Raw genomic sequence first — 13,400 nt, forward strand, 5'->3', positions numbered from 1 at the left:
TGAACTCATCCTTTCCTCTTCATTCCTCTTTTTTCCCCCGCAGCCCTGAGTCCAATGTAACCATGGTCCAGAAGTGTTGGAGTGAGCTTTTTACTCTGGGTTTGGCCCAATGTTCCCAGACAATGGCTCTCTCCACTATCCTTACTGCAATTGTCAACCACCTTCAAACCAGCCTGCAGCAAGGTACCGCTGCCAATTTGTGTGCCGTGCCCCTTGAGCAAGGTAGCTTCTGCAGGAGGATTTGTTCCCACATTCAGTTGGGGACAACAAATTTGTTTTCCATTTTCTCATCACAGACCAAATCCAGACTGATGTGCATGCCTTCCCATCCCTTCTCCCTGCCAATCCATGAATATAAATACATATATATATATATATATATATGCATGCCTCACTATCATCATAGATTCTAGCTGGGATTTCTGACCAGTCATTAGTGCAGTACTAATGTTTTTGTGCATCCGGCAAATGTGAGCACTCTGAAAAACCTCAAATCTTTTTCAAGCTGCACTTGATTTAGTTTTCCTCCAAGAGGTAGACACATATGTTACCTTGCTGAGTAAACACTGATGGAAATTTCTCTTGTCTGTCCGAAATACACTAGTTTTTGTGTGTGCCTTTGATGCGATACTGCGACTCGGAGTCAACCAAATAGAACATACAGTTTGTTTCTTTCCTGCATTCTTTCAAATATTAATGTCCTATGCTCGTCAAAAATAGCAGTGCTCAGCGCATGCGTTGTCAAAAGCAACATAACATGCCATGAAAAGATGTGTGGCTAAACTTCATCTTACCTTCTAACTGCAGTATTATCCTTGATTCTCTTAATAGAACTGGAAATAAGGCCTTGCTGAATAAGTGGTGTAGTATGATGTTTTGCGTGTTTCATTGGGGATTCATCTAAAGCTTTGACAATTGCTATTGATTTGTGTGATTTAATAGCCACACAAGTATCTTCAAAGAAGAAACGTGATAACTCCTCATTGTAACCCTTATGAAGGAGGTTTGAGGTTTTCAGACGGCTCCTGAAATCATGACAGAATTGGTGCATGTCAAAAGAATACAGTAATGTTAGTTACAACTCATGAAGCATAACAGCAATTTCTGCCATGTGTGACATTGATTTGACAGTTATCTGTTCGCTTCAATTTTCATGGATGGTTATTGGCACTGCACAAAATTTGGTATGCTCCTTGATACAATGTTTCAAAGTTCAAAGGGAAATAAGCATGTTCACCTCATTACTGCAGAAGCTAATCTTACTCTTATGCATGGTGTAATTAGTTGAGTAAGCAGAATGGAATATCTATGTACATAACATTTTGGGTCATTTGTATTAAGACAAGTCATTTTTTTCTTGATGCTGTTCAAGCCTCTTCATACTAGGTAATTTCACTGAAGGCAATTAAACTGATGTGCAGCTCCTTGCTCACTTGTGGGTATCAATAGACGGCTTTTCTAGGTGACTTTCAATAATATGCAGCATGCGTACATTTTTGGATTACTTACTCTTTTGAGAACTTCAATGATAAACTTGCTTTTCACAGGAATTTATGTTTTCCTAAGATCAGCTGAGTTTCTTGATCTTTGCAGGCTTTTGTACTTTCCATGTTTGCTTATAACGATTCTAGTTCTTCACAGTCATGTCACTCACATGCAGCTGAAAGTTCCCCTTCCTTGGCTTCTTAGTGTGATCCAAGTGTCTCAATTTGTATCATTGCAGGTTCTTTCAAAAGCTTAAGAATGGTGCCATTTTTCAATTAAGTGTGCATAAGTTACTACTTTCCTGATGTAATTTCCTAAAAGTAGGTCCTTGATTACATGAAGTAAAAATCAAGAAATGATTGTTTCAGTTTATAAACACTGCTGATAAAAATGAAAAAAGAATGCAGTGTACATGTAGGTCAATGCCATTTGCGTCATATTTCCAGGGAACCTTCTAACAAACACCCCACCCCCCTCAAATGGTCGCACTTCATTATCTCAGCTTGATTTACTATTAACATTTGGAAACAAAAGTATTGTGAGCACTTTGTTGACAGCTAGGAACATTTAGAATGCTGTACTAGGGGCTTAATGTAGAATTTATCAGCCATTGTATTAAAGATGTATTTTTATTATGTATGAAATGCATTAGATTACATTTCCAAGATTGTTCAATTGTTACGTCTCAATCCTCACCCTTCATTGTGTGAGCATACTGTTATTTGTGTGGACCCAGAGCAAAAGATGTTCAGGACCATATATTTGCATAGCTGATGTATTGCATGAAGTTGCCCTTGAACACACATTCCCTTCTCAAAATCAGAAAGTTCTGAGGCAGTTGGGGTAGGTTTATCTTTTGCAAAATAAAGAATAGTGAAAGATATCATCCACAAAAATCCACAATAAAAGAATGTTAAAAGTCCATTAGACTGAAATGGAATAGCCACACTAGGCATATAATGCTAATTGGGGTGTGCATTCCTTGGCTGGTGTGACTTGGTTCCACACACACACACAAACTGAGGGCTTTTCAAGGATGTAATAAGGGTCACTCACGGGAGCCGTGCCTCAGATCTTTAACCCCTTCTACAATTCATTCCAGACAAGCTATCAGCTGACAGGGTCAAAGCAGTCATGGAGCACATTTGGAAGCTTCAGGAGTTTGTTTCCGTGACCACTAAGTTACAAGTTGATGCATCCGAGTTCGCCTACCTCAAGGCTGCTGTCCTCTTCAGTCCAGGTAAATAAAGTACACAGTACAAGGTAGCCACTGAGATACTGAAAGGTACCCTACAGATGAACATAGATATCCAGGAAACGCAGCCTCTCTAGGTCCTAGTTCTATTTTTGTTTTGGAAGAATATGGTGCTTGAGTTAGACCACACATGTAGCTTTCAACAACTGGTGAAAATGTAAGTAGCAACCCTCATTTTCACTCCCAGCTTAAAATCAAATCATAAGAGTAATTCCATAAATATTATGACAGGCTGTCTTTGCTATGGTTGCATTACAGATCATCCAGGCCTTGTCAACCCTCGACAGATTGAGAAATTCCAGGACAAAGCCATCAGTGAGCTTCGGGAGTATGAGGCCAAGACCTACCCCAGTGACCCAGATCGCTATGGCAAGCTCTTGCTTAGGCTTCCAGCCCTTCGACTCCTCAATCCAGGCATCATGGAGGAGCTTTTCTTTGCTGGGCTGATTGGTAATGTTCAGATTGATAGCATCATCCCATACATCCTGAGGATGGAGACAACAGATTACAATGCCCAGATCACAATAGCCACCAGCTCTGGACAGTGAAAGGGAATGCTTCACTTGCAGATGGTGTAATGATGGACCACACTGTTTGAGAATTCTTCTGTTTTACATGACAGTCATTTTAAGGTTCTCTCCTGCTCCAAACCACAAGAATGTCTTAAGTCTCCCCAAAATATGTGGGCTTATGGGTGATGCATGACTGATATCATCCAGCCTTTGTCATCAGCCATGTTGGATTATCCAATATTGGAGGGGAAAAGCCCACATGGATAATTCGTACAAATTAATAAAAAATTGTACATAAATTGAATAAACATTTCTTGTTTCAAAGTGTTTTATTGGTATGGCATTGAGGGGCAACAAAACAATCATGAAGTAATTTTTTCATAGCAGAATTTAAAATAAGTTAAAAGACTTGCAACATTCACAGCCAACATGCATCCCAAAACAGTTTTGGCAAATGTTAAATGTCAGTGAATCATTTTGAGTGTTTGGCTCCAACAGTTAGATTTGATATTTAACAACCTTGAAAGATTGTGCATTTTGGTTTGTGTTTTGGATTCAGGGGTATATGGGGGGTTGAATTTTTACAACATTGCAAGAATTCATACAGGTCATTACACTCAAAAGCTGCACTATTTAGCTAAATCCTATGGAAAGAGGATCAAACTATTTTATTGTACATAGAACATCTTTTTGTTCTGTTGCTGTATATAAAGCTGGTGAGATGTAAACAATAGTGCTATAGGACCTTCTTTACTTGGCCTAAATTCTGTCTTCACCACAGAAAGGGGATGCCTTTTTAAATCTTTAAGACTTGTACAGTACATGTTAAAGATGGCATTCTAGGAAAGAGGTAGATTACAATTTTTTTCATTTGCTTTTAACTGTGGACATCAAATGTGCGCATTTTTAAACACTAAAACGCTGCAAATTGATTAATAGTATCCAGCTGCATTTGTCTTGTAAAAAATAAACATGGGTGTTACTTGTAGCATATGTGTTATATAGGTTTCAAGTTGTGTAGGTAGATTGCAAGTTGTTGGTCCTTGCCAACTATGTGACCTGATTAAAGTAATTTTAAGTCGACAACACTTTTCCTCAGATTCAGGGATCCAATACCAGATGTTGTCAACCTTTCTCATGCCTTTAGAGTATTCTCAAATGTATCCAACACACAACTTAACTCCAGTGCTTGGGCAAATTAAGATTTGGCAATTTGTTTTATTTGGCAAATTAAGACTTAGCAATTTGTTTTATTTTTTCCTAACATACAGGACACACGCCCTTCAGAACCTGTGAAAATGGCAATTGGTCATCATCTTTTGTACCCTTTTGGGACAGGGATAGGGTTTGAGGAAGAGTGCCTTGTACACTTTATTAGGAAAGAGGTCAAAACAGATGAGTGATGTCTTAAATTTAAACTGATTCATGCCATCTTCTCTGCAACCTCTGCAGCAACAGAGTGGAATTTATTTACCTTAGTTGTATGTACAGTCAAGGGAAATAACTTGTTACTGTCTGAAAATGTCCATTTTATTTATACTCTGCCAACTTTCCAGTGGTACTGGGATCTTCAGGCTGTTACTGGATAGTCTTGATTTGCACAGTGTTCAAATGGTTAGCTACACGGCATTGTTCAGATTTTTAGCAGTGAGCAATGCCCACTGGGTAGCATTAAGTGAACTTTTCATTTGGTATACACATTCATGTTAACATGTACTTATTTTGCCTGTTTAAAGTTTGTGTGTAACTTTATTTTGCATGTTAATAACCAGCAGACATTCTGGTTACAGCATGTGTAAAGTTTTACTGCAGACTTGTTCTAAATACTTCTGACCACAATTCCTTTCTCCACCATTTGACAAGACACGTTTTTTTTTTTCAGTTTTGTTTTGATTTCAGAGTTGCCTTGCAATTTTGGTGATGACACAGATAATTTCAATGAACTTTGCTGAGTTGCATGTCGCTCATAACATACATCACAAATACTGTTTATACTATATCACAAATTAAACTGTTCCTGCTTGTTTTATCATGTGTAACACAAGTTTGCTTTTAACTTATATATGTTAACTTCCCTCATGAACAATTCTTGTGTTATTTCTGCAACCACAGTTAATAAAACCTTAACCCTAACACTCCTCAATCCTTCACCTGTTGGAGGACTGAGGAGTGTTAGGGTTAATGCACAGGAAAAATGTGGTTTATACTCAGAAATGTCATAGGTAAACTAAAAGCTTTCCCCACCTCATTAATCAGAATTGCATGCATGCTACATATTCTTTTTTGTTCATGTCAATTAGGGGGATTAACATAAACAGTCAAAAGACAAACCTGCTGTACTCTGCAGAATTTATCAAGAGTGACAAAGGTTTGACTGTTTATACTGCATTAGCAAAACCAAACAGGCATCAGTTTTGGATCATTATGTAAAATGTGGATTAAGATTGTTTTTAAAGTGAATGTTGCTCTTGAGAAATGTGAAGAATGTGTTGTGAAACTTATAATTAAAGTGCTCAAAATGCATGGCTATATGGTTTATTGGGAAAGTTGACAACAGTTTGTGTTGGGGGATGTTTCATTGGATACAAGGTCCACAACTGCAGTGTTTTCAGTATAATGAACTGAGAATAGGTTTTGTTTGCGTATATTTAAACCCATACAACTGGTGGTATTGTTGGTAACAAACATCAATGAATTAACCATTTTTATGTAACAAAAATCTTCAAATTTTAATTGTATTTTTATTTTAGTTTACCAGTTTGGATATTCCGAAATATGTGCACAATCACAGTTGTCAAGGAGAGCACTAACCAGAATTTAGTTTGAATGTAAATGTGACTCATGTACCTTTGTGCTAAGCACACCATCCAGGATGTCAACTTTGTACATTTTTCTAGCCCACTGTACAAGCTTATCTCTGTACACCTATATCAGTATGTATATACATGTGCGTGTCATGAAATCACTACAGGTGAATGCTACCAGGTTTCTGATGTGATTAAATATAAAAATTATTGCATAGTCAGCTGCCAAACAAGTAAATGCATTCCTGTCTGTCATTTTGTGAAAGGTTTATCAGGGCAGGTTCAAGCATGACTACAGTTAGACCACTCTGACCAATGGGAACATACAGTAACATCCTCCTCAAACAACCCTTGTCCAAACATTTTGGAGAATCCCATTGTTTCACACATTTTTACATTGAGACCATTCACAACATGAGATGCAAGACCACTCACAAGTACCAGGGTGAACAACAAAGGAATGCTTTTTGGGGTGAGTCAACTGAATGGCTTTTGACTTGATTTCTAACAGGAGGTCTTAACTACAACACTGACCATGAAAATATAATGTATGCACTGGCTTTTCAGAGAAACAATATGCATGGAAACCATTGATGCTTTATTCACAACAGCAGGTGTACGCTTTGATACCTTAGCTGAGACGTTTCCTTTAGTAACCTGATCTGGAGACATTCATCACAGCTAGCATGGTCCATACCTCAACTGTGAGAATCTGGGTCTGCAAAGATGCAACATTCGATGAAGTGTTTAAAGTGGTGATAAAATTTTAAAAGGTTACTGATTCACTCTGGGGCTACATGCAATTTCAGCTGGCTTGGCCATACAGTATGCTGCATTCTGTACATTTATACATAGCAGATAGCATGACCCACCTGTAATGATAATCCTGAAAAGTTCTCAGGAACTCCACTCCTGTCCCTAGGTTACTATCCAGCCAAGCTTTGATTGCTTCAGGATGTCTTGAGTCGGTCTCCAGCCAAATAAAGCCCCCTGTTTTCAGGAGGAGGTGTGAATTCCAGAGAATATCCTTAATAAGAGCCATACCATCAGCACCACCACACAATGCTCGAAAATCTTCATACCTGGAAACAAAAAAGCGAAAACTAACCACCAGTTATCTATACTGGACAGCGAAAGAAACTTGCCACTTCTGTCAAAGGCCGCACATAAAAATTCACCCCACAGAAATACACTATTTTTGTACACAGCTATGCTGCAATACCCCTTACTAATCACATGCCCAAAAGCAAGTGATTATCTTTATAACAAAGAAGAAATTGACATGCACAGCAACTTGGTTACTGAATCAAAAGTGGCACACAAAAGCACTCTCCACCAAGCAAAAATGACCCATGAATGGACAACATTTTAAACAAATAATGACAAAGTGAACACCTGTTTTGTCCAAATAATCTGTATGAGCGGTTTCTGTATAGGGATGCCATCCTTACTATGTTTACACATTATTGAAAAAGTAATGATTGTGACTTCTTTATTTCGTCCTGTGACATTGATTTCTGCGTAAAACTCACAGCTCATTCTGTTACATTGTGTGACTTTCGATTTGGTAACCAAGTTGCTGTGCATGTCAAATCACTTGCTTTTGGGCATGTGATTAGTAAGGGGTATTGCAGCATACCTGTGTACAAAAAGTGTTTATTTCGATGGTGTGAATTTTTATGTGTGGCCTTTGACAGAAGTGGTAAGTTTCTTTTGCTGTCCAGTTTAGTGTTAGTTAAAAGTACATGCTGAATTCAAGGAACTATCACAAAGACAGTATCACCATTCATCCCATTCTATATCAATGCTTGACTTGCAATGAGACTCGTCAACATACTCCACTTGCTCAAACAATTAAGTATGAAAAATAAAGCTGGCCGATTAGCGAAACAGTTTTCCTTTTCTGCGAAACTTCAAAAATAATACACTTGCAGTTTGATTTCTGGTTGTAGTTGCTGCATGTCTTGGGTTGCTATGTAAGGAGGGTTGCTGATAATGGCATCAAATGAGTCTCTCTTTCCTTTTAGACACTCGGGCAGATCTGATGTGACAGTAGCACAGTGTACAGTCAGTCTGGCCTGTACTCCTAGCCTGCATGAAAACATAATTTTTCTATCTTTTGAACAGGGATTCATTATGTACCATGATAACAACTATTTTACCATAAGTGGCAAAAAGTGTAAGAATAAGTGATAACTTTTATCTATTGATGATGTAACCATTTTCATCACAACCGAAGTAGGCCATTTACTCATGTGACTTGAATTTTTTCTTTTATTTATTGCTTGATGCTGATGTAAGAAAACATTGTCAAGTGCCTTCACCATCAAAAGTTATTGTTAACTTGTTAAATAACCTAACTTTGGAAATCCCATGCATTATTTGCACCATTCATGGTACATTATATACCTTTTAGCATTTTCCAGCATCAGCAGAACAGCCTCTTCACTGCAATCAACAGCAGTCACATGGGCCTACATAGATTAAAAAGGTTTACAAATTGCATAATTTCTCAAACTTTAAACTATACATTTTCGACCCACAGGCACATAGGAAGATGATTCTACCGGGGGGGGCAGAAAATGAAATTTCTTGGAGGGGAGTCCAAGGCATGTGATTGTGAGCGCGTAGCGCAAAACCTGTACGGTGTGGGGTCGGGAAAATTTTGTAAGATTTTGTGCTCTGTAGTGCATGATACATAAGCTTCACTGGAACATATTTTGAGCAATCGATATTTTGAAATTTTAGCATTAAAGATAAATTAATTATAGTAAGATCTGATATAATAATTAAATTTTCAAAAATGACATACATGTATCTTAAAATGCACATTATGAAGGTGATATTTTGTAAAATCATAACAGGAAAAGTGTTTCACAAAAGCATTAAACGTAACAAAATCAAGAACCCAAATTTTGCCAAAGGAAAAGGTGGTCAACCTAAATAAGTATTGGAAAGTCTAAACACTCATTTTGAAAAGAAAAATATTCTTTATTTTCTGTGCACAAACCAACTGTTATGTTAAGGCTTTGCCTTAGATGACATCACTAACTTATGGACAGGGACAAGCTTTAAATCTTTAAGTTTAAAATAGTATGGGGATGTGTTTCAACTTTTATTTACTTGAGGAAACCCCCAAAAATGAGTGGTCACAGTGAACACAATCTTCCTTTGCCTCAACTAATAAAACATTCAAAGGAAGAAGCTTGCGGATATTTCAATTTTTGGATAAAAAGTGATGGCTATATCCCATTCAGAGATGCTCTCTCTTATAAATTGATTTCGGGAATAAACTTTGGGTGATTTCGAAAAAACATGTTTATTTGAGGGTGTGTCATTGTGGGATTTAACTTCTACGTGGAGACTGTAGTGGAGCCTCGGGAGGTTAGAAATAATAGGAAGAAATTAAAATAATGTAGAAAAGGCCACCAGCTGCATCCAAATCTGTTGTCTAGAGCTAGATCTATGGCTTTGCTCCATTGGAGACACCAAGAAAATAAAGCTAGCCTTGAGCTCTAGAAGCCTGTTTTAGACATCGACATGACCAGCAATGCGGCTCACTTGCGTACTGCACGAAATGGGACTGCAAGATCTCAATTGAAAGTAATCCTAAAATTTCTATTTTCCACTGTAATCTGAGTAAAATTATCACACACTGCTACAACTACTATCCACTCTAACTTTTTAACTCAAAACTTTTTAAGGGGGGCCTGGCCCCCCCCACTATATTTTCAGGGGGGCCATTGGCCCCCCAGCCCCTACGTGTGTGGACTCATTTGCAAATTATATGAAAAATTATGTAGCACAGTAGTCATAAAAGCCGGTATCATCCAAGAAATTTAATATTATTAAAACGTGGCGGCCACACCTTTTGTGAAATCGAATGTACATATATGTACACACAGATAGAGCATAAATTTACAGCACAAGGCTTACACATGGTTCAAAGTTATGCCACGTATCATGAAATTGGCTACTGAACTAGGAAGCTATGAGCAAGAGTGTTATCAAATTGAATCAGTCATACTTGCTTAGTAACTGCTTACCAAAGGCAGCTCAAAAAGAAGTGATAACGTTATTGCACCACAACCACATCCAATCTCAAGAAAATGAAGTTCCTCTTCCTCTGAATAGTGTCCCAAGATGATATCAACGAGCATCTGTGAAAAAATCTCCCAGTGTGTAGTTTAAATTTTCATTCTTCAAAAGGGTTGACACAATCCTCTGTAACAGTCTAAGTCGCAGGACACATTAACAAAAAACCGTTAGATGCAATGGTTTATGACTTTATGTGCAATTTACTGCATATGCAGGCAATTTGTGTTCCTGTAGACTACATTTATTCACTTAACATTTATTTCCATACACAAAGCACAGTTTGAGGGTTGATAAACAGAACTTTTTGAAAAATACAATAGTTAAGTGAGACACAAATGAAAAATGGGGCAAATATTGAGGAATATTGAACAAAGTCTTGCGCAGTAATGCCTTATTAAAACAAAAACTTGACAACTAGCAACAGATCACACAGCAAAAATAAAACGGGCCAATTCAGATGAAGGGCACAAAACAAAAACAAACCAATAAACAGAGATGTACAGAAAAATAGAAGTACAGTCTCTTTGGAAGAGCTGTAAAGAGTTTATTTCCAAGGGCTTATATTTCAAGAAGTTACAGAGTACTTAGGGCTTCACTTTATATTAGCTGCTTCACCATTGGAATCTCGGTGGACTCCTGACAACAGACAGAGCATACTGTCTGTAACGTTGAGTACCCTCCAATTCTTTCCAAAACCACACACATAAGAGATAGTTTGTAAAACTTCAAATAAAAAACTTTAAATGTCATCATAATACCTCTTACCTCGGTTTCTGGTCTCGGTATGAAAACTGGTGGTCTGACTAACAGCGTTAAGTCATGGAAGTCCCAGTCACCAACGATGTACTGTACAGGAATCCTGCAAAAAACAATGATTTATACCACACTTAAAATTTAACCTGTTGTAATAGAGAAGCATGTTACATTTTAGGTGGGGGAAGCATTTATCTCATCAAACTTACCTTTGCATTCTCTTAGTGCAAAGTCTGTTTATAAGATCAAGCTCAGCTTGTGTTAGTGGTTTTGCAAGGCGTGAACTGGTCAACTCATGCAACTGTTGGTGAATAAAATACACGTACATGTACAAAGATGCATCTCAACAGAATAATGAACAAATTCACATGGAAATGTTGAGCAGCATGTGAAGGCTGAATTGTCTGACCCCCCCTACATCTTTTCACAGGTGAGTGGTGAGAAGAAAAATACTGCCATACAGCACCATGTATGGCAAGCTCCCCTTAAAACATAGAAAAACGCTTAGCCACATACCATCTGTTCTTTCAACTGTATAGAGCTGTACCAAATCAAGTTATGATAATAATTTGATTACTGTACAATTACAATTTTGGCTTACCTGTTTATATCCAAGTGCATGAGCCACAATAAATTTGGCAGAAATCTCTGCCTCAGGAACACCCCCCTCAGAAAATGATGCACTCCACCAACAGACTGCAGCTTGTGGAGAGCAACATTCAGATAAGGTCGGTCCACCTTGTTCAGGGTTGGTTCCTGGTATCTTGCTACTTTGGGTCGAGCATTCCTCTTCGTCATTTTGCAAAGTCACAGATGTTGAAAATGTTTGTGTAATACATGTAGGTGTCCTAATGTACCTCTTGACATTTTGATGGATTTTTTTCAGTTCATAAATTTTATTCTGAGAATATAATGGTAGACGAACTTTGGAATGCAAGATCTCTGTAGACGAATCATTTCCTTGACAAGAAATTCCATGCATCCACCTCCAACATCCTTTTATGTTAAAATGTAGCCTCTTTGAACATCTGGTTACTGGTAGAGAATCAATGTACACAATTGTTCTTTTACAGTTGGAAATGACAGAATTCAGTGTGAACAACTTCAATGGGCCTATCATGATCTCAACTTTTTTCTTTGAAAGGAAATAATGAACTTTTTCCTGCAATGGTTTTGACTGTTCTCCAAAAGTATGTGTATACACCTGTACACTTCGTGCAATTTGCTTTGTGAACTTCTTTCATCCAGTGAAGACAATACCTGAAAGAAACAAAGCACATTTTCAAAATAATTAATCTGTTACCAAGAAATCTATATTTTGTCATTTTATCTTGTTCCATTTGTGTCATTTTTTTAATGTAAGAAGACATTCTTGTGCCCTGTTTGCTACATTAGCAATAAAATATTACAGACAAACTGGGCCATTTCCAATTTTCTGTATAGGCCTACATGTATGCTTACTTCAAAGTGTTTTTAAGGATGGCAATTCCCAGTACTCCTCATACTCCAAGTTAAATTTGGCATTGTACTCATTTGTGCCCAAAAAACTTGCTTCAGTCACTCAGTGATGTGGCATAACATTGTATGTATCGACATATGAGCCTCAGCTCGGAAAGCCCAGCTCTGTTTCAGATACTGAAGCCTTGCTTGGCAGCTTGGGACTCGTGACCCTGGGAAAGGCAAACAGTGGCATAATTACTGGGGGGGGGGGGCACTGGGGAGTTGGGAAAGAGCCCCCAAATGTAGTAGTTGTACATCATGTACTTGCACTAGCACAGTAGAAGGATCAGAAAATGGTAACGTCCTAAAAAGTTGATTAGAATTTATGCCTACTTATAGAAAACTGTAGGGTTTGCGCACAGGGTGTGAAGTGATGGAACTAGGCCTATAATATAGTACTGCGAACCTTGAACCAGAACAGAAGACTACGCTGAGCAGCAGTAGCCGGCCTGAAAAACAACTAGCAGCCAACCGTCTAAGGACTGAATACGTCCTTACATGTCGGTATTAGACTTCAGCCTGAAGCTTACCACACGTGCGATTGATATCGCGATCGCGCGAGCACGAGGACCAAGGATAGGACGGAATACAATCCGACAATGCAATAATAATTGACGAGATCTTTCGCGTAACGCGTACCATGTACCAGCATGTGCCAGAAGCGCCACCTTGCGACGCGTACAGCCGAGGTATCGCATGAATAGCAGCAGGACATGCGTGGAGGTCCCCCCCCCCGTTATGTGGGTACAGTCCACTAATTCAAGCCCCCATAGAAAACTGTGTAAAATCAGCACTCTTCATGGCCAAATAACATGCACGCCAACATCCCTGACATTTCTGATACACAAATGAAATTCTTGTCTGGTCACTAATCTTTCAATTTCTTTTCATTTTTGGTGGGTTAACCAATTACATTTTTAATTATTTCCATAAATGCCCACAAAACAAAATTACCCCCCCCCCCAAAAAAAGTGATTTTTCCAAAGTCTGATT

General features: G+C 38.2%; 2 protein-coding genes across 14 annotated transcripts in view; one reads left to right on the forward strand and one right to left on the reverse strand.

The window, feature by feature from the left end:
* LOC110989750 (orphan steroid hormone receptor 2-like) overlaps window positions 1–6,294 on the forward strand; it is a 23,105-nt gene extending 16,811 nt beyond the window's left edge. For 8 of the 10 annotated variants that reach the window (XM_022254337.2, XM_022254340.2, XM_087135185.1 and 5 more), the window contains 3 exons: window positions 44–222; window positions 2,588–2,725; window positions 2,999–6,294. In XM_022254337.2, the coding sequence (XP_022110029.1) occupies window positions 44–222; window positions 2,588–2,725; window positions 2,999–3,288 (607 nt within the window). In that variant the 3' untranslated portion in view covers window positions 3,289–6,294. The remainder of the gene's footprint in view (window positions 1–43; window positions 223–2,587; window positions 2,726–2,998) is intronic. The other 2 variants (XM_022254341.2, XM_087135186.1) reach the window with 1 other exon arrangement.
* On the reverse strand, window positions 3,563–13,084 carry hemk1 (HemK methyltransferase family member 1). Of its 4 annotated transcripts, XM_022254349.2 has the most exons (10): window positions 12,814–13,083; window positions 12,369–12,577; window positions 11,509–12,167; window positions 11,117–11,208; window positions 10,920–11,013; window positions 10,103–10,216; window positions 8,466–8,530; window positions 7,989–8,147; window positions 6,929–7,138; window positions 3,563–6,774 (listed from the first exon to the last, which is right to left on the reverse strand). In XM_022254349.2, exons 3-10 carry the CDS (start codon window positions 12,025–12,027, stop codon window positions 6,738–6,740), a joined length of 1,290 nt encoding a protein of 429 aa, XP_022110041.1. In that variant the 5' UTR covers window positions 12,028–12,167; window positions 12,369–12,577; window positions 12,814–13,083; the 3' UTR covers window positions 3,563–6,737. The 4 variants fall into 4 exon arrangements, with proteins under 4 accessions (XP_022110041.1, XP_022110038.1, XP_022110042.1 ...); XM_022254346.2 differs by lacking the exon at window positions 12,369–12,577; XM_022254350.2 differs by lacking the exons at window positions 12,369–12,577; window positions 12,814–13,083 and adding an exon at window positions 12,741–12,762.
* Between the last annotated feature and the right edge of the window lie 316 nt (window positions 13,085–13,400).

Source organism: Acanthaster planci, linkage group LG04 (genome assembly GCF_054643075.1).
Source record: "Acanthaster planci isolate LZ-2023a linkage group LG04, COTS_SCS, whole genome shotgun sequence".
Taxonomy (NCBI): domain Eukaryota; kingdom Metazoa; phylum Echinodermata; class Asteroidea; order Valvatida; family Acanthasteridae; genus Acanthaster; species Acanthaster planci.